This window comes from Anser brachyrhynchus (genome assembly GCF_964034855.1).
Source record: "Anser brachyrhynchus genome assembly, chromosome: 3".
Lineage (NCBI taxonomy): Eukaryota > Metazoa > Chordata > Aves > Anseriformes > Anatidae > Anser > Anser brachyrhynchus.
In genome coordinates this window covers 97883590-97910675 of record NC_137696.1, presented here as the reverse complement: position 1 = coordinate 97910675, position 27086 = coordinate 97883590, and the positions used below count along the sequence as shown (strand labels likewise).

General features: G+C 39.5%; 1 protein-coding gene across 1 annotated transcript in view; it reads right to left on the bottom strand.

Moving 5' to 3' along the window:
- Window positions 1-27086, bottom strand: part of EYS (eyes shut homolog) — a 959435-nt gene that overhangs the window by 489112 nt on the left and 443237 nt on the right. Inside the window, exon 24 of the mRNA XM_080584128.1 lies at window positions 3058-3317. Within this exon, the coding sequence (XP_080440254.1) occupies window positions 3058-3317 (260 nt within the window). The remainder of the gene's footprint in view (window positions 1-3057; window positions 3318-27086) is intronic.

The window sequence follows — 27086 nt, the reverse complement described above, 5'->3', positions numbered from 1 at the left end:
AGACCCCATTGCTCCTTCGGCTTCTCTGAAATACTGGGAATGGCTAGTGTGTCTCAACTCCGTGTGATCTGCAACACACAGTGTAGCTACACATCTGCTGTTATTATTATGGTCATGTTCATTTCCTTAATCCATTTCAGAGAAATACCACAAAATTTACCTTCAGAGGCAACAGAAAGGACAAACTGCATTCTTTCTCTATAAGCTCTCCACTGATTTACACATCAGCAAAGAATCATGGATTGTAGTTGTCTTCTCATTGTGAAACACTTACGAACCAATGTTTGCAAGCAGCACAGATATAATAATCATAATACGCAGCTATGAAGTCTTTCAATTTTTAGATACAGTACTTCATACTGCATCAAAATACTTATTATATTGTTTGACTCATTGTTTGAGTATTATATCAAGCAACTCTCTCAAGCAGCCCACTTCACCATCAGCTGAACCAATGTTTGTTTCATATGCATGTGGTGGTTTAACACCAATGGGTAGCTAAGCACCACCACACTGCTCCCATTCCCCCACCTCACCAGAACAGAAGGAGAAAATACAATGAAAAAAAAACTCATAGGTTGAGATAAGGACAGGAAGACTACACACCAATTACCGTCACAGGAAAAACAGACTCAGCATAATGAAGATTTATGTAATTTGTTGCCTTTTGCTACTAAGACTAGAAGAGTAAGAAACTAAAAACAAACTAAAAACATGTTCCTCCCCATTCACCCTCTTCCACCTCCACACCCCGCGCAGGGCAGGGGAACAGGGAATGGAGACTGCAGTCAGTCCGTAACGCACACTTCATCTCTGCCGCTCCTTCACGGTCACTCTCTGCCCCTCCTCCACCGGGGGCTCCTCCACGGGCTGCAGCGTGGAGATCTGCTCCGTGTGGGACCCATGGGCTGCAGGGGGACAGCCTGCTCCACCAGGGGCCTCTCCACAGGCCGCAGGGGAACTGCTGCTGCGTGCCTGGAGCACCTCCTGCCCTCCTGCTGCACTGACCTTGGGGGCTGCAGGGCTGCTTCTCACTCCTCTCTTCCTGCTGCTTTTTTTTCCCCTTTCTTCAGTCCACACTCCCAGAGGCCCACCCAGCATCGCTCCCTGGCCTGGCTCTGGCTGACAGTGGGTCCCTTTTGGAACCAGCTGGAGCTGGCTCTGATCTAACATGGGGCAGCTGCTGGGCTCTGCTCACAGAGGCCATCCCTGCAGCCCCTGCACTACCGAAACATCACCACAGAAGGTTAATACAGTGCACATTTACTATATTTATGAAATTGTCTCGTCAGTTGACACAAATATTAAATAGCTTTTTTTTATTCTATGGAAGTTGTATGAACAACCACGTTGTTCATTTAGATCTTTCCATATACAGCTGCATTTTGCAACTCTTGATAAACCAGAGTCAAAACACCTAATGACTGGACTGTTAACTACATATCATGCAAGTTGTTTAATCAATATGTCATTTGGTACTAAGTCAGGTATCTTGGAATATTCCAACTATGTCAGTTGTGATTACCCTTTGTAATCTGGTCTGTAATCGTGACAGGCTGATTGGGAGAGAAAGTGATACACGTGGCAGACAAAAACTGGGTAAGAAAAGAAGACAACTGAGAAAATCTATCTCCATAAAATGCCTTCAATTAGATTTTTATATTTTACTATACTTCCTGTTTTGATAGTCCTTAATAAGTGTCTGCTTTTTTTTTGGGGCACGAATGACTAACTCGTTTCATGAATTATGCCTTTTACCCCTTTTCAATACTGAGGTATTTTCAGCTTTCCAAGATTTGTTAGCTATGCACTTTACTCTTCTGCTACTTCCCTGAAGATTTGTTAATATTCCTAGCTGCAAGTTTCAAGAACCCTTGAAGATTCCTTCAAAGTTCCTTCAGAATCTTGGCTGCAAGGTTTTTGTATTCTTGAGAAACTATGCACAAATATCTTTTGAAAGACTTTTCTGGTGGATGTTAAGAAAAGGTTTGAACTCTTTACAGATAATTTCTGAAAAAGGCTTCAGAATCAAACACACTGTATTAAAAGCTTTTTTCTATTGTTGTCATGAAGTTCAATATCATAATAGCACTCAATAAGCAGCTCACATACCTTCACAATGACTTTTTTAACTCAGTAATTCACAGTAACCTTAGTAATAAAGATCCTAAGCTATAAATAATGCTGACTTCTACATCTTATCTCTGTATCTTTGCAACCCAGTAAACAGTAAGATGAGTAATACTATTGTGGTGTACACTGAAATGACTGTTTTGCTATCTTTGGCCCTTAAGACACCCCTATACCTCCACCATTTTTATGTATAAAAGCTATGACTTCAAAATCCTACCTAAGTTCCAAATTCAGTAGCGCTTTCACTGCAGCTTTAATTAGCTAATGTGTTCTTCAATTCCTATGCTGAATTTTATAGAGATGTTTTGCAGTTAAACTGTTGCTCCGTTCCACCTTACAAGTTCTTGTACACTGATGGAGAAATTGTGGTTTTCAAGCCATGGCCCAGGAAAGCTTTAAGTGCCTGTTGTGATTTTACTTGTTGCACGGGAAGACAGACAGCAATCTGCTTTTTTCCATCAGTAAGAGGAAGATTACTCCCCTGATGTCCTAGGCCTTCCTGACAGCTCAGCAGGAAGAGACTGCATTTCCAACTTGGCCCAATTTCTGTACTTTTAACAATATGCATGTATTCTATTTCTGCCTGTTTGGTCAATTTAGTCTGTCAGCTTTGCTGTCCAGGCTGATGTCTATCTCTATGTTTTTGTAACAATTGACTCAAAAATAGTAATTCTGAATGCTGGAATCTGAACAGCCATAGATTTAGTAACTATTGCAATATAAGAAATTAATATTAGGCAAACCGACATCTGTATTACCAGTCTTTCATCGTAACTGATAAACCCGCTGTAATTCATGAAGGCTGTATGTGCTTTGAAAGACAGACATTCTTGTTGCTTTCATTGAAGATAGCATTAAATTCAACATGTATCTTCAACTACTCTGCAGCACACAGTAGAAAACATTAACTACACCAGTTCTTACCTGTTTTGCAAATGCACAATGGATTTCCATTGACTTGTGCCAAGCACGTTGAGTTGTTTATGCAAGGATTGTAAGGCAGCTCACAGGGACTGAAGCGCTGATGGCAAAAGTCACCAGTATAAAATGGAGGACAAATGCATACAAACTGTCCCTGCTTAACAGATTCATAGCAGGTTGCTCCATTCAAGCATGGCTCAGAATCACATTCATTTATGTCTACACTGCAGTCTGGCCCTGTCCACCCTGCTGTACATGAGCACCTGAAAAAAATGAGAATGAAAAAAAGAATGAAAACCAACAACTTAGCCCAATCAATTCTAACTATTTCAATTAAACAAACAACAATAAACAACAACAAAAACACAGGAATCTTTCTGTCCGTAACTTTTTTTTCTGCCAGTTGCATCAGTTCACACTATGAATACAAGATATATTTAAGTTCTCCCCCCGTTTCTTTGTGTGAAGACAGAATTACTTATTCTGAATATCAGGATTTATCCACTTGGAATTATATGTGGTTTATTTAATGCTGACAAAAATATCTGGGTATCTTTTCTAAGCTGTTAAACAACAACGGTAATTATCAAATCTGGAATTCAAGGTTCTTCAAGATTTAGGATTGGAAAGACATCTTTTCATGTGTGAAATCTCTAGGTACTTCAGTGCTTAAAATGAATCCTTTTTACAGGATGTTTCTTTTTTTGTATGCTTGTGTGAAAGGATGATACTGACAACACAGGAGAGAAAAAAATGAGCCAAAACCCAGATTACATCTGATTGTACAGAATTTACTTTCATGAACTACATAAATATCTGTTTCTATTTACAACATGAATATGACAAGGTTTTAAAAATTCAAACAAAGATTACAATTTGCTGATGATTTCAAAATTTGCAGAGAAAACTTCATCATTAACTGCAATAAAAGAAAGGTCTGTTCTACATACTACATACTTACCTAATGGATTCAGCTACCCACTGCCTAAATATTTAAATATGATCTGAGGATATTTAATTGTTGAAGTGAAATTTGTCCAAGGGCAGATAATATGAATGCAATGCCCTTCTAAGTTAAAACATTATTTAAAGCCTTGTTCCACAAAGTTTTCTCGCTAATTCCATTAACTTTTTGGTATATTTTTGAGACAAACTGCTGTAATTCATGAAGACTACGCACTTTGAAAAGTATACATTCTTATTACTTTCACTGAAGATAGCAATGAATTCAACATTTACTTGCCGCTGTTTTGCAGTGTAACAGACAATATGAAAGATTAACAGCAGCTCTTTCCTGTTTTGATTGATGTTGTTTCCAGGCATTAAACCATTCAAATATGGCTGGACAGTTCTACTCTGATAAGAGGACTTTTTCTTAAATAATAAAAAGGACATTCAATTCAGAATTAATAGAATTAAGTAGCTCTGTTCTGTAGGACATGGGTCCTGCTCGCCACATAAAAGAACTTGAACCCTTTACTACAAACACAGTGAGTGTTTTCTTTGGAGTTGTTGATTTTCTCTGCGATTGGTTTGTGAGTACAATTTCTATGCCACATCAAGTAGTTACTACTAAGAAACTTTATAATTGGAAGTCTAGACTCTTTTAGCAATAGGGATTCAAAATCAGGTTACCATGTGTTATTCGTGGGAAGAAAAAGTCCTTTTTACCAACTTCTAAACTCAGATAAAAAGTTTTAAGAGTGCTAGCAAATATCATTGAAGTTTTCACATAGCTTTTAAAGAGAAAAATACAAACATGGGAGATGTTCTGCATCCAACTTTGTGTTTACTCTTGAACTGTTTGTTTAGAAAAGTTATAATATTTTTTGAATTTATTTGCTGATATTTGGTGTTTAAATTATGCCAAGTTTTTTAAAAGCAAACTACAACTGCAAGTTATACAAATAAAAACTATTCTGTGCACATATTAATCAACACCCCTTTAGGTATGAAGAACTGCTATTACCTGGGAAATTACTCAGTCTTCTGTCAATGTTTAGAAGATTTCTCTGCTATATTCAATAGGAGAATATTTAGAATTTAATGAGAAACTGTCTGAAAGTCTAAAAGAATTTTTAACCCAAAGTGTGTGATATTTTTATATTTACTTAAAAACCTAAGGTATTGTATACTTTTAGATTTAAGTTACTCCGGCCACATGAAACAATTCTATCACCTGCTAAACTCACGAAGAAACAATGCAGGAAAGAGGCTAAACATCAGGAAGAAAATACTCCAACCTGGAAAATGTTTCCTACATTGTCTCTTAAGAACAAACAAAATTACTATCTTTATTCCTACATTAGCAAGTTGTAAATTCTGAAGCTGAAGTTTTTGTGAGACCTTTCTTATAAGAATGTTGGCATTTTTTTTTTTAAAAAAAAGCTTAAAATAAAAAACATAGCCAATCACTCAGTAAAGCATATCATATATTTCCAGAACAACTATGAAAACATGACTTATAAATATTACACAATTAAGCAAATGACATCTTATGCTTTAATTCCCTAATTGTATGCTCCTGTGTAGCTTTCAAAAACAGCTATGAGAAGATAAGCCATCAAATACATCAAGAATCGTGGTATCCCACTGCTGTACTCTTTCTGCTCTATATTTTGCTATCAGTTCTAAGAAAAAAAATGACACAAAAAAAAAGTAAAAAAAATGTGGAAAATAACTTGATGTCTTATTAAAACGGTATTTTAAACAGCACAAGCTTCTATCAATCCAAATATTTTAGAGCATCTTCAGAAAGAGGAAGTACACACCACATTTTACAGATTTTACACCATATTTTACAAATGAAACATGATTTGATTAAAAAAAAAATAATTTTAACTAACTTGCCTTCCTCCAGAGTCTGTATTAAAAATGTCCTTTTAAATAACTAAATTAAAATACCTGATATTACAAAATCAAATCATGCATGATTCCTTTCTTTAAATTATTCACTCAAACAATAATATATACGTGCACGGTGCTGTAATTTTGACTTATGTGTAAAATTCTTCTAACCCAGAGATTAGCTTCCGTAAGTATAATATTTTGACTTTCCATAGATTTCTCAAAGCTAAAAATTGCAAGCTGTAGTCATGAAAAGTACCTAGCAAAAAAATGATATTTAAGTTCCCATAACTCCGTAAGCATTAAATTATTTGGTTCTCCCTAGTTTGAAACCTTCCCTTTTATTTCTCACATTCCAGTGAATTACTTTGGTATCACTTGCCTTACATAACTACTTTATGAGTTTTTGGGGTGCATTAAATACAACATAGCAAGATGGTCAAAAGAAGTGCTTCTCCCATTACATGTAGAATTGGTGAGGGCTCGCCATGAATACTGTAAGCAGTTCTGGAATCGACCATAACAAAAAGTATGTCAAGATACTTGAAAGTGTCCAGAGGAGAGCAACAAAGCTAGTAAAAGGGCTGGAAGGCACGTCATATGAGGAGTGGCTGAGGACACTTGGGTTGTCTAGACTGGAGAAAATGAGGTTGAGAGGCAACCTCACTGTTCTTTGCAACTTCCTGAGGAGGGGAAGTGAAGAGGGAGGTGCTGGTCTCTGCTCCCTAGTAACTATGACAGGATGCAAGGGAACAGCACAAAGCTGTGCCACGGGAAGCTCAGGCTACATATAAGGAAACATTTCTTTACTGTGAAGGTGGTCAAACACTGCAACAGGCTTCCTAGCAAGGAAGCCCATGCCTGTCAGCGTTCAAAAAACATATGAATACTGCTCTCATTGATGCGCTTTAACTTTTGGTTAGCCCTGAAGTGGTCAGGCAGTTGGACTTGACGATCTTTGAAGGTCCCTTCCAACTGAGCTATTCTAGTCTAGTCTAGTCTTCTCTATAAAATATTACTTATTTAAGGAATCAAATCATAATTAAGAGTCTCAGAAACCACGGAACAGATGACGTTGGAAGAGCTAGACCCCACACACACTCAAAAAAGGGTCAACTACAGCAGGTTCCTCAGGTCTGTGCACAGCTGGGTTTTGAGTACCTCCAAGGATGGGAGAGTTCACAACCACTCTGGGCAACATGTTCCAGTGTCTGACCACCCTCACAGTAAAAAAGTATTTTATTGTGATTAAGTGGAATTTCATCTACTTCAGCTTGTTTCCACTGCCTCTTTTCGTGTCACTGGGTAACAGAAGAGCCTGGCTCCATCTTTTCCCTTCCCTTCCATCAGTTACTTACATACATTACTAAGAGCCACTCTGAAGCAAAGCCATCCTTTCAGCACGCCAACAGGAACCACGATCTATTCTGAATCTCAGAATTCTGAAGTGCCTTTCTATCAATTAGAAAAACCCACTGGTGTGCTCATTCTTACCTACCTCGGCTAGAAGCTCTGGAAAAATGCCAAATCTTGACAAAAGAGGTAATGCAGATGATTATACCTGTGCAAAACACATTTCAGAAGGAACCATTTTTGCTTTCAGATGTCTTACAGCAGAAAAAAAAAAAAAAAGAAATTGGCATTTTAGCCCTCTGCATTTTGTACCATATTCAAAAAGTATCAATCAAAGCACTTGCCTTTGTCACGGATACTTCTGGAAAACAAAATGCTATATGCATGATGGGAAAAAACAAAACAAACAAACAAACAAAAAAAAAAAAAACAAAAAAAAACCCCACACCCACAGTAGAACTGTGTTTTTCTTAGTGGTTCAGTCAAAGCTACTGAAATCCTGAGCTGAACCCGCAGATAAACTGTGCCCATCATTCACCTGCTTTTTTATTTGATAGGATCTTGATCAGAAAGGGCAGGATGTTCAGTGAAGTTTAGGTCAGCCTGTTAGCTATACAGCACATGCAATAATGGTCTATTTACTGCAAGTCTGTATTCTCTAGTGCACTGAATCACATCAGCTAACAGCATGAAAAGCTGCTCACTGACAAATTTATTCCTTGTAAGCTAGAGGCTACTGGATTGTCTGAAATAGTAAAACGAGAGCTTGCTTTCCGTACAGGTACAACTTTGAATTTGGAATACCATTCACTAACACCCATCACAAAGCTCCAGACATACATTTCCAGTCACCGCAGAAGCTTCAAATATTCATTTTCTCTCTCCTCTGTCCTCCACAAACATTATTCTCCTCTGAAAGCTTAAACACTCTTTGTTCCTCAGACAGCTGTATGACCCACCTGACATACTCCTTCAGCTTCCACCTCTAAGAGCCCCGTTAAGAGTTTATCAGCACTCTTCTGGTGCTACTAGTTCTCCCTTCTCATGTCACTCCTAACTGTTCTTAAATTCTCACACCTCTCCTACTGTCCTTTGAATTCTATCTTGAGCCTCTCTTTACCCTTACTTCCATATTCCTTCTCACTCTGCTTTCTTCCTAAAGCTCTCCATTGCAAACTTTTAAACCCATTGCCTTAACTAGGTTTAACCCCTGTGCTGGGCCCACTGACGGCTGCTTCCCTTGCTTGAGCTTCAGCTCTTGGCCCCCTCTGGGGCCAGTCACTGCCTGACAAACAGCAGCCCTCTGTGGGCACGGAGCTGAGCGCTGGGGGCACTACGAGCCTGCAGCTGGCCACCCAGGAGAAAGAAGCAGACTTTTTACAGGGAAACTTAAAAATAATCCCAAGCACACAGCTCAAGACTGAGAATGATAAAATCCCGTCCATATACCTAAGGCTTTTCCTCCTAGCAAAGACCTCCAGACACCGGGATTGTGATCATAACACAGAGAAAATGCATTGACAGTTGTTGGCTTTCCTGTATGAGATTTTCTGCATTAGGTAATTTTGACCATTAGACTGTTAAACTTTGATTGGACTAACAATAAACTCTTATCTAGGTATTCCCTCCATTATGCAGCATTTCTGTTCCACACTACTGTGCAGGGAACAGGTTCTTCCTGGCCTTTCCCATTTGCTTGGGTACCCTGCAGCAAAGACTGGAAAGGCTGAGTTAGATTGGTGGTCAGAAACAACTGCAGCGTACAGGAAGGAAACCGATACCTGCTCTGTAGCAAACACAACTGTAGCAGCAGTTTGAGAAGTATTTGCCTGCCTCTGCTCACCAAAACCTCATGCGGGTGTATGGACGGGTGTAGAGAGTGGCATTATTTACCTACAAGTAAAGCCTTTTTCAATCAAGATGCTATAGTGGGAATGTACATAGAGAATCAAAAAGCATTTTTTGGTATATTTTTATAGTACACAGATCTCACCACCTCAAATCAAGAGAAATCAGCATCATTAGTGCCTACACTCCCTGCACTTTCTAGAGAAAATAATCCATTTCTTTTTCAAGTTGTATGAAATGCTCGCTGTCACTTTTCTCATCAGTGGGGAAGAGCAACTGACATTATCTACCCAGACTTGTGCAATGCATTTGATACTGTCCCATAAAATACTCTCATCTCTGAACTGGAGAGACACAGATATGATGGGTGGATCACTTGGTGGGCAAGGAATTGGCTGGATGGTTGCATTCAAAGAGTTGCAGTCAATGGCTCCCTATCCAGGTGGAGTCCAGTGATGAGTGGTGTCCCTCAGGGGTTGGTATTGGGACTGGTGTTGTTTAACATCTTTGTCAGTTGTATGAACAGTTACACTGAGAGCACCCTCAGGAAGCTTGTGGACAACACCAAACTGAGTGGTGTGATCAACACACCGGTGAGAAGGGATGCCATCCAGGCAGACAATGATAGGCTTGAGAAGTGGGCCCATGTGAAGTAAGACCAAGTGAAAGGTCCTGTACCTGGGTCGGGGCAATCACAAACACAAATACAGGCTGGGTGGAAAATGCATTGAGAGCAGCTCTGAGGAGAACAACTTGGGGGTTTTGGTAGACAAAAAAACAGCCAGCAATGTGTGCTTGCAGCCCCGAAAGCAAACCGTATCCTGGGCTGCATCAAAAGCAGCGTGGCCAGCAGGTCAAGGAGGTGATTCTCCCCCTCTGCTCTCATGAGACCCCACCTGGAGCTCTGTGTTCAGCTCTGGGACATGTCCAGCACAAGAAGGACATGGAACTATTAGAACAAGTTCAGAAGAGGGCCATGATGATAATCAAAGACTAGAACAACTCTCCTACAAAGACAGGCCGAGGGAGTTGGGGATGTTCAACCTAGAGAAGAGAAGGCTCCAGGGAGACCTTATGGTGGCCTTCCAGTATCTAACGGGGGCCTGCACGAAAGCTGGGGAGGGACACTTTGTTAGGGAGTGTAGTGACAGGACAAGGGGGAATGCATTTAAATTAGAAGACGGTAGGTTTAGGTTAGATATTAGGAAGAAATTCTTTACCTTGAGGGTGGTGAAGCACTGGCACAGGTTGCCCAGAAAGCTGTGGATGCTCCATTCCTGGAAGCGTTCAAGGCCAGGCTGGATGGGGCTTTGGGCAACCTGGTCTGGTGGGAGGTGTCCCTGCCCATGGCAGGGGGCTTGGAACAAGATGATCTTTAAGGTCCCTTTCAACCCAAACCATTCTGTGGTTCTATGACATACAGTCTGACATGCAAAACTGTCAGGTTTTGGTGAAAAAGAAATGTGTGAATAAGCACTGTTCTAGTGCTTAGTGGTTTCAAAGGAGGCAGGACAAAGTCTCTTCAGAATCTTCCTGAGAGACTGTGGCTCGGTAGGGACTCAGCTGCAGATCATGAGAGGGAAACATCTTAGATGTCAACACAGGCTTTACTGGTACACAGCATTAGCACCAGGTTGAAAGAAAATGGAAAAAAAAATAAAAAATGGAGCAGTCTATAACTGAGTCTGCTCCAGCACAACATGAAACATTGTGGTTGTTAGCAGTTTTTATGAAACTAGTTCCTTACTCTGCTCAGTATTGCAAAAGTAATTAGTTTTTATTTTGCTCTGTTTTTAAATGTACTTTTAACATAGAACATACATATTAGTCTTTACAGTATCTTCATAAATAGCAGGAGTGGGATAGAGCAGTGCTCTTGTTGCCCTTTTCTGATGCATGCCAGAAAACTTCTGGTTACTATGAGTAACAGGAAGATCTCCTCCACACCAGTGCTTTTTACTTCAGGCACATGAACTGAATCATGCAGTTCAGTGCACGTGTACAACCTATCCCGAAGGTCTACCTGGCTGTTGTAAGGAGTGTTGAGCACTGTGAAAATATGCCAGTATCGCAGCTTATGGGACCACCATTTTTTGTTTTAGGAATGGTCTGCCTTCTTGCTTGCATTTGCCCTGAGAAACTCATCAGTTATTCAGTTAGAACTCAAGTTAGAAATAAAGTAAAAATACATATATTGCATAGCCATTTAGATAAATTCCGTACGTGTTTAGGTGCTGTCACAATCAACAACAGCACGTCAGTAGGTCAGAAGTAAGGCTCTGAGAAATACTAGGACATCCTTCATTATTGCAATGCCATTAGTCATCACCACTGCTTGTAAACTGAATTATCAGTCTGAGCATAGTGACTGACCTTTCATCTTCTCAGTTCAGGGAAGGAAGAAGTATTAAACTACCATTCCTTTGTTAGTCAATAAAACAGTTCAGCTCCTTCAGGCTGTCAATCTGGCAATGGAAGTTTCATTAGCAGTGAAATAAACAATAGCTTGGTTTGATTTATTTTTTCAGCGATGAAGTTCAGGGCATAAAAAGATTAAACAAAGGAAAAAACAGTCAAGAAGCTCATCCATATGAGCTCATCCATTACCCAATGGTTCTGATTCCCCAATATCTTCAATTCCCTAATGTTGGTCACAACCAAGCAATAAATATCTTTCCAACTTGTGTAAAGGTGTACAGCAAGAAAGTGGCCATGTAGGAAGAAATACCACTTCTCACCTCTCTCCAAAGGATTAATCAATAGGTGAGTGAAGAGAAATTTGTCTTTCACAAAACTGACAGGCAAGTATCAATTAGATTATAAAAGCATATAAAAAGCAATTAGATTATAAAAGATTCCATTTGCCTTTTTCAGTTGTTAGAATAATGATGGGAAACCGAAATTAAGGAAAACAGAATTGTTACCTCTGGAACACATACATCTAAAATTTCTTAATATAACAAATGTAGATGTCAGCTTATGGGAAGCATAGGCACCACCTGCACTCTTCAAGTTGAACTTGAACCAGGTACTATGAAGGAATATGTAAAATACCTGGGGAGTAGTAACAGGTAACAACATATAAACTCTTCATTGTGCACCTCATAGTTCTAGGCTTCTGACAAGTTTCCATCATGGAATGTAAAATATATGCAATAGTAAGATGATAATAGAGTGCATGAACTGTAAATACAATGCACTTTGCTGCTGCTGCACCTTGGACATACAATTCATCTGTAAAAGAACCCTACAATAACGTTTACACCAAGTATGTCCTAAGATACTTGGTCAAACTGGCTGAAACAACTTTCACTCTTTCTCTAGGCCCATACTGTATGAAGGCTGTTGAACACTATGCAAGTAAATGTGTTTCCTAAGTTAACACTACTACTTGCAAAACAATCTATTATTTATTTTGTATACTTTCAAACTATTGATATAACTCAACTGCCACTTTGTATTATTTATTCACCAACAGCAAATACAAAGCACTGAATGAATATAAGCTAGGGTTTAATCCCAGTAGTCACTGCCATTATCTATAAGGAACCACATATTGCTGGTGATTATCCACTGGTGTTCAGTGGAAACGTGAGTAACACTAAGTACTCTAAGTTGTTTAGGCAGTAGGAAACCAATCCAAGTTTTACAATTCTACAACTGATGTTATACCTAATGAGGGAAAATTCCAAGAACTCCACCAAAAGACAAGTAGCACACCACTTCCGGCATCTGTAGTGATGCTGACCTGAATACCGTTGCACATCCGAAGTATCAGTGATCTAGGTTAACAGTTAACCTGAGCTGGTGTGTTCTGTGCTGTGCTACACAGCACCTAGAGCTCTGCCTTCTGGCCTGCACTGCGCTGTACTTACCTCTCGACCACAAGGCAAACTTTGCTGGTTAACTATAACAGAGAAGTCCAGTACATGAGGCTACACCAGCTGTGTGTCCTCGCCTTTCTTCATGTAAGACTGCAGTAACAAGTTCTCATGTGGACATCCTATTTGGCAGTAGAAATGATGAACAGGGTTGTTTCCATGTAAGAAAAACCTGTAGGAACCTGAATCACCGAACTAGGCTAACCTTTCCATAGACTGGTTCCGCATGCATGGCACACCGCGCTCTGACTGGAGGTCCATTTGATGCTGCACAGCTCGGGGTTCCCAGCACATGATGGGACCTCAGATGATACGTACTAACCTTTCTCTCCTTATAGCTTTATCTGCAACCTAGGACATCCTGAGCAGTACATGACAGTGTTTGAGTGCCTTTCATACTGGGTTCATAACAAAATTGCAGCTCCCAGTGCAAATCAGCATCTTGGTCCCATTTAAAAAATGATAAATAGGCATGGGTACATTATAGTCTCACTGGTTGTGCCTATCCAACAGAAACTAAGCCTTTGCACCACCTGTTCTGGACGTCCCAATCCGTGCTGGGATGACACAGAAGGGAGAACAGAGGCCAAAGGCCAGGCCTCCGGTGTGGCACAAATGGAGACAATCTGTGAGGCAAAAGAGTAGGTGTAAATCAAACAGACAGAGATTCTTCCGCGTTTAATGTTAATCTTCACTGGCTACATAGGAAGCAGTTCATAAACTTAAGATATCTCAGATACACAAAGAACTATCTGGACCAAACTGCTTTCCTCAGACTTCCAAACAATATGTAGCAATCTAAATAATTCAGGTACTTCTGAAAACTGAATTATATGTTGTTTTTTAAACTATGCTATCTTCTTCAGTTTGACATGCCACAAATCCATGGTATTTGAGAGGCAGAGGAATATATTCCTCCACTAAAAAGGCAGCTCAATACAGAATTACACAAATTTCTCACAGAACTGATAACGGAATTTTATTTTTTCCCCCATATGCGGATCACAGCTTTTATAATTTTACTAATTATAACCATAATAAATATGTATTCCCTCTAGTCTTTTATATTGCTGAGCATGACAAAAATTATGTCTGTCTAAAAAAATAGCTGGAATAAAACTGAACTACATGAGCCACATAACTTCTAATATTCATTGTATTCAAAGCATGTCATAAATAGAAAGCTCTGTAACAACTGCTTGATTTCCCCTTGGTTTTTACAGTTTTCAAAAGCTAGACCTGTAATTTAAAAACGTATTCCTGATGCATGCTAAAGATATTTGTATTTTCTCCTTCAGAAGACAGTTTGAAATGTCTTTTTTCTGCTTGTACGTTTCTGAATTAGAAATCAGAAGGATTAACCCTTTTACACATAAAACATGAAGTACAATACAAATAAATAAATAAAACCTGCAAATAAAGTATGCTGAACCCCTTCAAGCTTGTTCTCAAAGCTGGAAATAAAGTGGATATTGACCCGGAACTGGAGGAAAAGGATTTGGGAGGTAAACTGCTGGAAAGAGAGATAAAAAGATTATGTTTCTGCTACTGTAATAGTGTATAAGTGTACCTCTTGAATGTTTGATGTGTACAGAAAAACTTCAGAGAGCTTAGGTAGTTTTCGTTCCCTTCCAGCTTAATTGCTTCAGCCTTTTTATCCTTGTCCTTTCTATATTTTTTAGGATGTATTTTCTCTCTTCTGTGGTTTTTGGCTCCCATAATCCTCTGCTCACATTATTTCTTTTGGTATAAATAGATAAAATGTATTCCTAATATTCTGGGTATTCTGTGATATGACACAAGGAAACATAATGTTTTAGAGGAACAAATAGATCAAGTTGTATTCGCTTGTTTTCCAGATATTTCTTCCTTAATCCTCCACTACTTGAAGCAATGAGTTCAGGCAATCACAATGTAACACTCTGCTCAAGGAGACTGCAAGCTGTATGTCAGCTTTTACCTCAAACTCTAGCTCAATTGTCATGCACAGATTTCTGTTTTAGGAAGCAATTTTGTTGTAAAAACGATCTTTCAACTTTCAACTCCCTATTTTTTTTAATGAAGCTAAACTTGAAAATTAAACAAAAATCTATTTTCTTTTTTCATTTTCTGCATATCAAAATACAAGACAAATCTTACACCATTGGAGTGGATGCAGCTTCCAGTCTACTGGACCACAGAAACACCGCATACACAGTTCCTCCATGTATCAATCAAGCTATTTATCTTGGGAAATATTTTTGCAACAAATATTTCTATTTAAAAAAACAGATGAAATTAAGTTATTTTCTGTTTCAGTTGGAAATTGTTACAATAATGAAAAGTTACCAGCAAAACTGACACTAGAGAGCAGTCTCATTAGAATGTTTGTGTTCCAAAGAGCACAAACACTGAATACTTTTAATACTTTCAATACTTTTTTAAGAAAGATGGAAAAATACAAGTAAAACTGAGCATTATTACTGTCTTTTATGTCATATGGCCAGGTACCAGTAAATACAGTATGGCTTGACATCAGTCTTAATTATAGACCATGACCAAATAGAAAACAATTACTAAAATGCCTGCAGTCTCACTTCCTGAAATGCCTATTTTTAGATGTAGGAGGAATGCAACAAAATTGAAAAAAAATAAAAAGAAAAAAAATGTTTTTAGGGCACTTCCCCTCACCCCCCATTTGCTCTACAGGTTTGGAACCACTTAATGTGTTCAAGGTCATTAAAAAAATTACTAGAAGATTAAAAGTTACCAAGCCTTCCCTTAAAAAAAAAAAGGAACTTAGGTCTCCTACAGTCTCTGAGCTACATCGGAAGGGCATCACAGTCAGAAGAATTTGGAATGCAGCTTAGGTAGTTAGCACATAATACAGAATAGAAAGACCTGACTGAATTCGTGTTAAGTATATAAAATTAATTTTCTGAGCTGCAATGCTAATTCTCTGAATTACTGTGGACCCCATGTGTTTTCTCTATGCATTCTGGCATATGAAGTTGCACTTCTGAGCAACATCATCTATTACGTCAAGCTGCTTTAGACTTCCTTTTGTTCCTGACAAAATGGTAAAAGAAAGAAGAGCTATATTCTTTGCCTTAATGTCCTTCATCCCACACTGCAACAACAATTTCTACAACAACAAAATAACTTGACTGAGTCAGACTGAGTCTGCCAGAGTGAAAACCTCTTTGCGAAAACACAGCATCAGTAAATAGATGTTATGGTGAACAATAAGTAAAGCATCTACCTCCAACATCTTGGATGGTACTGATTCAGAGAAGGCACAAATACTATTTCATTCCTTCAAGAACCAGAGGGCATCAGTTGCTATGCAGTAGCATAGCACACATGAAAGGAAAAAGCATGCTACACTGAAAAAATACAAGTTGTCACCTGAGAGCAGGAAAGAGCTCCTCTGCAGGAGAGGCATTTAGATTGGGAACATTTAGCGATGCAACAGCAGGTGTGCCAACTGATCTCAAAGCTTTTCACCTAGTGTACAGAGATGGCACTGAGTACCAAAATGAAACATTAACTCCTCAGGCAGAGTGCTGACAGCATAAGGTACCTTTTTCTCCAGGGGAGTAAAAGAGATCTTCCTTGGTCTCTTCTTTTTACCACGGGCAACAAAGGAAGACCAAGTTAATTACAATTGCTAATCCTTATTAGCAATGATTAGCACAACAACATTAAGTGGTAGATGGCATGCTGCAACTTGAAGTTTTACGAAGAAACAGTGATACTGAATATTACCCTGAAGATAGGTTACTGAGATATTTAGAAAATTTGACATGAAAAATTAATAACTGAACATAATGTACAGCAATTCAAACATCTATGCAAATTACCTCTGCATAACAATTTGAATGATTTATACTGATGAGACAAAAAAAACATGCCCCTTCCCCATGTCTCTGTTTCTGAACTCTGAATACACTTGTGCCATTTAAGCAAGATGTCTTTATCAGCTTTTTTCAGTGTTCTATGCCTGTTTTTTCCAGCTACTTAAAGGATTGTCTCTTGTTCTCTACTGTGGGCCTACTCAAGCTCCAAGACGGTATATCACAGAAGAAACCAACCATCTTTGCTCAGTTTGATACCAAGGCACTATCAATTCCAGGAATGAAAGCAATGGCATAAGAGAACATGTCTCAAATGACCTATGTTCCTCTTTTTTCCCCAAAAAATTCCAAATAGAAAATATATTGGATACATCATGCCTAGAATCAATTAGGTGCCTGTAAACAACTGATAACCAAGGACAGCTGTAGCATTTGTATAGCAGGTCATCAGGACAATGCTTAACAGTGTAATACCCATGTTTATACATTTTAACAGCACTAATCAAGCATCTTCAAAACTCACCAGTAGCTAAATATTCACCAAAGCTTATGTGGTGAGTCATTTAGCATGTGAACAACTCACACAATGCTTATAATTTCAACATTATATACTGAGATTTGCGAAGTAGCCTATATGAAATAAAACATTTGGAAAGGCTGCTCAGTTTCTCATCAATACTGGCAGTCTAAAAGAATTTAGGAGATACTTTTTAAGATAAGAAAAGCTATTTTAGTAAATTTCATCTTCGTTAATGATCTAAGCTAGTATGTCAAATTATGATCTCTTACTGTTCACCTGATCCTGTATGACTGTAACTTCCAAACAACAGTTGAGGCAGTAAGATTACATTTTGCCACAACTACATTTACCAAAGACCACCTAAAATAAACCTTACTTAAGTTTTCCTGAGAACAATTAAGTAAAGACTATGAAAATGAAATACTTTATAAAGTAGTGCTACAACTTCTAAGCACGTAAGCAGTAGCAGAAGAGCAGAAGTGAGCATTTTTAAGTTTAACCCAGACAGTTATTTCAAAATGTTCAAATATATACAGTATGAGTATATGTAGGTATACACACATATACATGTATATGTTGCTCAAATGCTGCAGTGAGTAGATGTGGCAGAGATTTCCCTACTACAGGCTGTTACAAAAAACTCATTTTGCCATGTCCTGCTAACAAGACTTTCAAAAATTGCTTTTTCCTTAAAAATATTATTGTTCTGATATAAAACTATGAAAGCAAACAACAAAAATGATTTTCAATTGGTCTCTGAGAGTCAGTTATGCCTTTATCTATCTTTGATATCTACTGCAATATAAACAATCCAGCTTTCTACTCAGGCTGTCTCACTGAGTTATTTCAATAGAGCAAACCTATGAAAATTTTATGACTGCCCCTTCCCAATACAGAATGAACAAACTGAGAGACATGCATAACAATACTTAGGGATGCTCATGGAGAGGTGTGACTTTTATATTTGTGCTCCCTTTTCTCTGCTTGTGACCTTCAAAGATAAAGGCTTCTTTTCACTGTGGTAGATTTTTTTTTTTTTCACACATCCAAACTGGCATTTGGTGGAAGTAAATGTGGTAATTACAGATCCTGCATTAGTCTGCTTGTTGTAGTGAGTGTTGCTTTATAGACGACCTCTAAATAGTGTACTATCTGTAATTGCAGTCTAAATAAATTTTCCTATAATACTTCTATTGATCTAACAGAACAAAAGAGTTTAAATCCCAGGCAAAACCAAGATGACTATTAATGAAAATTCAATTACCTGTAGAAAGTAGTAGTGGAGGAGACAATGCCGATTTTCTAATTATGCACTGTGTACAATTTACTTATACTAGAACCATTTCTTAGTCTATACATGTGCATATATTTCATATTGTTCTATCATATATAATCTATAGTTTCAAAGATGTAACTGCTTTACTTGAGTATTTCATTTTTCCAAGCATACATTTTCTAAGCATATAATTATACTCCTCTCTTTAAGTGTGTAATTGCTAGCGCACAAAAAAAACACAACAGAATTGTTTAAAGAAATGTCTGATATTTCTTTCATCACCTTTTAGACAAACTCTTTTTACTCCATGAGCTGTAGGCCATATACTGCCAGTTTTACATATGCTAGACTATATCCTATTCTGTTAATAGTCTTGCAAAATTATTTTTCACGTTATCTTCTTCACCCCAGTGACCTGAAAACAGAAATATGATCTACTCATCTAAAGTATTTGAGCACCACTGATTGAAATCAATACTGTATGAGCTAGATAATATTTCACTACTGAATTGCTTCACATAACTAAAATATGGTAAAAGTTTCATCCCTCCCCGAATCTCACAAAACAGAGTAAATGCTGCAAAACAGCCTTGCGATAACTAATATTCTCAGTAAAACAAAACTGTGGTTGTTATCTCAATAAATATATCTCCAATTCAAAAGATAAAAAGTCTCGTAATTTAAGATGAAACCTTGCCTTTTTTGTTTTGGCTGTAAAGTTATTTCACTACAAAATAAATACGGGTTCCATCAAGTCTTGGCATTAAAATTGACACAACTCAATTATGAAATTTTTGGTTCTTAACTGCTTTAAAATTGCATTAAGAAACAAGATAAAATCAACGATACCTATGAAACTGTGAAGTGTGTTCTAACAAGTGCAACAAGTAGATTTTATTAACAACCTTTTTTTAACGGAAAATTTAAAGGAAAAAAAAAAACAGATTTCATACTAAACAGAATGATCTACGTTCTCTCCTTTAACGTGGAACTGCTTATTATCCATTCTGCATGGTTCAACAATGTAGGTCAGCAGCAATGCCCATAATCCTTTCTAAATTTTGCTCCTTTCTGCATGCATTAGACACTGCCGATGCATGAAACATCTGATTTGCAGCTAACAATAACAGATCATTTTCCCAATCATTTCTAATAAGCCGTTTTTTGTGTCAGCATCATTTTTTGTTTAAACTTCATATTTTACTGAAGTTTTCTAAAAAATAAAAGGCAACATGCTTTTAGAGAACTGTTAAATGAAGACAGCAAAAGCACAAACAAAACTGAGTTTACTATCACATGCAACAGGTGAGCATTGTAACAGGTTTGGATTACAAATAACAAGGTACTGAAGCCTGTCTTGAAAACTCTTTCTGCTGTTCTTCTGTTCGTTGCCTCTCTTATTCCTATCCATTTTAGTTTTAATTCTCACTCCCTCACTCGAAGAGTATTTTGTGGTAGCAGCATTTTTGTTATTGCCCAGAGCAGCAGTCACAGAATGGAAAAAAAGTCATTGTATTTTCATATTGGTATCATTACTATGTAACATGATGGAGGGATGACTTCTACTGAGTATCAGTCAGGAAAAAAATAAAGTATTAAAAGTTACAGCTTAATCCTTAAAGAGAGCATTTAAGTAGTCTACAGCAAAATAAATAAAACGTCAAAGAAGCAATGCTACCTGTTGTAATTTGCACTGCAGGCAATTAGTCATGCTTTGTTCAATCATTTTTATTTATTTGGCCATATCTCATTATGAGCACCCACTCTCTCTCTTACAACCCCCTTACGCTTTATCCACTCTTTCATCCAGTACTCTTATCATCACTTACCATCAAACCTAAAAAAAAAAATCAAGAATACCCTAAGATGGTCCAAGTTGTTTCTCCAAACCTCTGCCTCCTTTACCTTGATGCCTCTGAGCAAATTCTAAATTAATTTGTAACAGTTTCTTTAAAAAAAAGAAAAAAAAAAGAAAAAAAGGAACTCCCTGAGGTTTTCGAATCCAGTTTTTGGCAAACTCCTGCAGAATCAGTTCTTCCACCTCTGGAAACCTACCTGACTCCTATTTCTAATCTTTCTTCATCCCTACATGAAGACGTGGTCCCACACGAGATCCTAATCTCTAAATTGGAAAGACAGAGATTCAAAGGGTGGTCCATTAAGTGGATAAGGAATTGGCTTGATGGCCACACCCAGAGTACTGGTCAATGGTTCTCATATCCAGGTGGAGCCTGATGACGAATGGTGTCCTTCAGGGGTCTGTCTTTTCAGTGTGTTTCAACATCTTCATCAATGACATAAATGATGGGATCGAATGCACCCTCACCAAGTTTGCAGATGACAGCAAGCTGAGTGGTGCAGTTGATACCAAAGAAGGAACAAATGAAATTCAAAGGGACCTGGACAGGCTGGAGAAGTGGGCCCATGTGAACCTAATGAGGCTCAACAAGTCCAAGTGCAAGGTGCTGCTCCTGTGTCAGGGCAATTCCAGACCTGAGGACAGATGAGGAGAACTCACTGAGAGCAGCCCTGTGGAGAAGGACTTGGGGGTTCTGGTGGATGAAAGGCTCGACATGAGCCAGCAACGCATGCAAGCTGATTATCCCCCTCTTATCCACTCTCACAAAGCCCCACCTGGAAAACTGTGTTGGAGAACTGTGTTCAGCTCTCAAGTCCCCAACAAAAGATGTGGACCTGTGAGACTGCATCCAAAGGAGAGCTATAAAGATTATCAGAGAGCTGGAGCACCTCTCCTGTGAAGAAAGGCTGAGAAAGCTGGGGATGTTCAGCCTGAAGAAAGCTCTGTGGAAACCTCATTGTAGCCTTTCAGTACTTAAAAGGTTATTACAAAAAGGATGGAGAGGGACTCTTTACTTGGGAAGGTAATGATAGGACAAAGGGAAATAGTCATAAACTAGAAGAGGATGGATTTAGATTACACATTAGAAGGAAATTATTCACTCTAAGGGTAGAGAGGCACTGGAACAGTTTGCCCAGAGACACTGTGAATGCCCCATCCCTAGAGGTGTTCAAGTCCAAGTCGGATGGGGCGCTGGCCAACCTGATCTAGTGCATGGCATCCCTGCCAATGACAGGGGGTTGCAACTAGATGATCTTTGAAGTCCATTCCAACCTAAGCCATTCTATGATTAGATGCAAAGCATTTCTATGCCTTTCAGTGATACCAGAGTACTTAATTCACCTGTAACATACTTCAGGCTGCTCACTGCAAGCTCATATGGTTTTAAAGCTGGTCTTTACAGATGACTTCATAAATGTCTCCTTTGGCTCTCACTCTTGATCTTCCCTGCACTAGTAGAAGACTTCAATAGCCAATAGCCTTAGAACGTAAACAAGCATCAATTAACATGTGGACAGGACTTCAGGATATACAATGAGACAGAGAGTTTAAAACATAACAGGTCTTTTATTGGTAACAAACAAAAGGCCAGCAGGTGCCAGCTGAACTAATGTACCCCCCCCCCCCCACCTGCGGTAAATCCACAGTCATTCCCCCAGTCCGTCCCTGGCTGAATATCCTCGTCAGGCTGTGCCTTGATGGTCTTCCCCCCTTTCTTCTTGGGCTGGACATTGGCCTCCCGCCTCACCCTGGTGGTCTGTACCAGCTTTATTGATGGGTGTCTGTGGCTTGGATGTTGTTCTCTGGCTGAACTCTTGATGCTCTGCGCCAACACTGGTGGTGACTATCTGTCCCAAATTGCTATCATTTTGTTAATGTCAACCCACCACCTGATGGTCCGCAATAACTTGGTTAATGGGTCCACTTCCATTTCTGGATCATCCACCTTTTGATGCTTGAAGGGAGGTTGGCCATCAAGGTCATCCAGGTCATGGGAGGATTCCCTCTTCCTCCCAGGCCACACCATTTTATCCATCCTTGGACGCTTCCGTGGGGGTTGGCCGTCAAGGTCATCCAGGTCATGGGAGGATTCCCTCTTCCTCCATGGCCGCACCATTTTATCCATCCTTGGACGCTTCCGCGGGGGTTGGCCGTCAAGGTCATCCAGGTCATGGGAGGATTCCCTCTTCCTCCCAAGCTGCGCCATTTTATCCAGTCTTGGACGCTTCCGCGGGGGTTGGCCACTGAGGTCATCCATTTCTTGGGATTTCCTCTTCTGACCCAGACAGAAGATTACAGCCATCCTTTGGCTTTTGCAGTCCACTGCTCAAAGGCTGGCAGTTCCTGCCTGATTTCTCTGTGCCCTGGCTACTTCAAGTCTCCTTGAGCCCCAGGAGCGAGAAGCTTGGCAAGATGTTGCCAGACACGGGGCAGCCCTTTTTATAGGGTGGGTGGCAGCGTACACTGAGGTGACATCACAGTAGGTGGCAGCTGGCATCACAGGAGGCCCCTTTGTGACAAAGGAGGCAGACACTGAGTACACCCAGCATCATTTTGCTCATCCTTAACACAGATCTAAGAAGCAGTCTTCTCCGTTTCATCTCCAATTCATCCATCTTACATGGCTCAACAAATGGTCTACCTTGCTGTGGGAGATGGTGCCGATTAGGAGAAACTTCTTAGAGTGGTTGGGCGTTGGAAGGGGTTGCCCAGGGAGGTGCTGGAGTCACCGTCCCTGGGGGTGTTTAAGGAAAGGTTGGATGTGGTGCTTAGGGACATGGTTTAGTGGGTGATGGTGGTGGTAGGGGGATGGTTGGACCAGATGATCTTGGATGTCTTTTCCAACCTGAATGATTCTGATTTTACAGTTGCACATGTCCACTTTTCTGTGCATTTTCTCTTCAGTAGTTCAATCTGACCTTGAAATTAAGAAAGCTAAGGTTTCAGGATAGAAAGACAAAAGGTACCTCCATCTACTTTAATAAGGCTTTTCCTCAAATGGGAAAGCATAGTCAGTCCATTCCTTCTCCACACTCTGCCAGTACAGGAAACACCATGAGACAGCCTTCAGAACCACTATGACTCAGTACTTTTCCTCCAAATACATTACACATTGAGCCACCCTGTAATTACAGATACTGTGATCTCCTTCCCACCTCATCATGTGCAGGAGAAGAAACAAAGCAGAAGTTTGTATCTGTATTTTTTCCTGCATTCTCACTTCATCCACCATAGGATAAGTGAATCTCAACAGAAGCACAGTTCAATCATTCTGCTCTCCTTAGCCCTTTCTTTCATGTTTGTCTTTTAAATGTTTCCATACAAATGTGACCAGATAGTTGAATTAATATCACCTATGTATTTGGTCCAGTCTTCAGTCTTCCATCACTCCTTGCATAATGAACATCTTACCTATGGGTATATATATATGGAACTTGCTATTTTAAAGTATCAGAATCCTGAATACATACCAGCACTGAAGAACTGCACATAGGAAATTCCACATTATTTCCCATGCATTAAACATAGGACTAGACTAAATTTAAAGGAGATTTAAAGTGCAGAATAACTCATGTTAATTTATGTATACTTGATTTTACTGTTAAAATCACCTCCTTATCCCAAAACTGTTTTGGGATATGTGCTCTACATATTCAAACTGATGGAAAATCTGGATGACTGCAGAAAGAAATGCACAAAATCTCCAGGGAAGGAAGGGACCTTTGGAGATTGTCTAGTACAACAAAACAGTCAACTAGAACAGGCTGCTCAGGACCCTCATCCAATTGAGTTTTGAGCATCTGCAATGATGGACACTCCAAAACCTCTCTAGGCAACTTGTTCAATCACCCTTACCACTTTTCCTATTTAGGCAGACTCTCCTATATTCAATTTGTGCCCATCACTTGTCCTTTCGCTGAGAAGCACCACTGAGAAGCGTCTGGCTCTGCCTTCTTTACCTGCCCCCTCCCCTGCAGTACTTACACACACTGACAGGATTCCCCATTGACGATTCATCTCATTAAGTTATATCAGGTTGGCCAGGCATGCTTACCCCTTTGTAAATCTATGCTCCTGATCACCTTCTTATACATCGTCTGCGTAGAAATGGTTTCCAGGATTAATCACTCCAACATCTACCCACAGACTGGGGTGAAGCTGACTGCTCCACAGTTTCTCAAATACTTCTTGCTTTTCTTGAAGGTAGCAGTGACATGATTTCTGGCCTGTCTTTTTCTGCCCTTTTTTTTCCCTATTCCATGGCACACTTCCCTTTTCAGGCTTTCTTCCAATCCTCAGGAACCTTTACCAAGCAACCAGACTATTTAAAGATAACCAGGAGTGGGCTCAGATTTCCTCAGCAACTTCCACCCTATCGGGTTCCTGCAGTAGGGAATCTCTCGGTACCACCACTCATCCTTTCCTCCCAGCACTGTTTTGTGGCTCAGCTTCAGCTCATTCAGATGCTTCACTGGACAGAATTTCCAGTCCCTCCTCTGCTACCAAGTCTCTGAACCTATTCCGTGGCTGCAAAGCTGCAGATAAGACAGGACACCTCACCCTGATGTCAATGTCATGCTTCCAGCCTTCATCCTCACAGACCATCACAAAGTATTTCCCAATCTCACACAAACAGACTGCCTGCTCTTCCTTCACTATGAGTTCAGGTTCTGGTATCTGCAGTGCCTTGGAGAAGATGCTGTTGCTCTTCTCATTGCCTCTGAAGCTGTGCAGTCTGCTGACTGCCTCCTGCAGCTCATTTACTTGGAAGCACAGATCCTCCTCTAGTGCACATGCACCTCTTGCAGGCAAGGACACTGTACCCTGACCCCCACCTCTGCAAGAGGCCTCAGACATTTCCACAGCCCCAGGCCTGAAGAACAGCATCCTCCTTTGGAAGCTCAGTCTGTTCTGAGATCTCTGATATGCTGGGATAGTTGCTCCAGTGGGTGGCTGGGGACTGCACCCTGCAGCACCATTGCTAAGCACAGTGTCCCTGACAGTTTCTGGCCCCCCTGCTGCACTAACTGCTGCCTCCAGTGGCTGTGCTCCAGGCCTGGTAGTTACCTTCATCCTCTCCTGCACTTCTTGAAAGGGTGCTTGACTCTCCCTAATGAGGATTCAGCTGGAAACAGAAGTCTAAGAGCCCCCTTCGTTCAAGAAAAGTAGACAACAAAGCTTGTGAGAAGCTGTCACAGCTTGCTAATAGTCACAGCCTCCTGTAGCCACTCCTTACACAAGCTGCAGGCACCCCGAAGCTCCTTAAAGAGTTCCTAACAGTCCTCAGAAAATCTAGCATAGCTCAAACTACAGCCCAGAAACTGCTGTGCAAACTGCTTCATCTGTTCGATGCACTCATGTATTTGCATGTTATGTTGAAAATCTTTTTAAACATGTATTTTGTATTTTTTTTTAACCTACAGGTATGATTAATATGGGTAACTTACCACAGCTCATGCACTCACAGTTACCTCATTATTTTAGAAACTGTTTTGTGCTCCCTCCATTTAACCCACATTCAACAAAATGATAATTTCATGACTCTTTGGGTGTCTGTAACCAAAAGGTATTATAAAAAATTTATTTAAAACACATCTCCCAGTGATTTAATACACTAGAAGGAACAACACTACTGTTCCAGATGGAAAGCTGATGAGCTGGCTTGGTGTATTTTCATGTTTCAATATTGATTTCACATGAAATTTTATATTTTGTTAGGATTTTAAATAAAAATGCAACTATCCTTTCTGAAAACTGTTGAATAACAGCCAAAATTTACCCCAAAGGCTGCAAAATGTCAGTGACTTTTTTAGTACATACTACTGAGATGGCAAAGCAATATTTTGTTTGCCTAAGGCAATGAAAACCCTAAGGCCGATTTCACACACCGCATTGAAACAAGCGGCACACTACATACTTCCAGTTGTTAGCAGTGTTACCAGATAAAAATATAAAACATTTGCTGTCTTTGTAGGTAACATTTGTTTGCTCTTTCACAAATTTCTTTAGATAATTCATTAGTATGTCTCCCAGCCGGCCATATAAATCTTTTGAAGATGGCTTTGAGTAAGAGAACAGAACTTGGTACTATGGTGAAAATAAAATTATGAGTCACAACTGAAGATGTCAAAAGCACAACAGCCAAATGTTTTGGGAAACATCTCAGCAGCTAGAGAGGAAGAGCTCGCCAAAGAACCCTGAAAAAATGCCAGCTAAGAAGCCAGATGCTGCTTGCAAAAAAATGTTCCAGAGTTTGGCATCAAGGACCATTAAATGCCAGGCTGATCCCCATCTGTGGGAAAAGCTGTTTACTGCTTCTGGGGAAGAAAAATTAAGAAGGAATATGGCAGTAGTTTAAAGTAGTGCCAGTAAAAACAGAAGGCAGACTAGACTCAGCATTCAAATTGTAATATCACAATTTACTTTTTAATACCATGATAGTTTTAAATCTATTAATTTAGAAATAAACATTTTTTAAAATATAACGCATATATATGCATGCTTTTACTCATGGATCTTTGAGGTATCTTTGACTCAGTTCTTGCGTAGTTCTGAGAAAACGCAGAGACTGCTTTTAACTTTACTTCTCCGAATAAATCCTCTCCAGAAG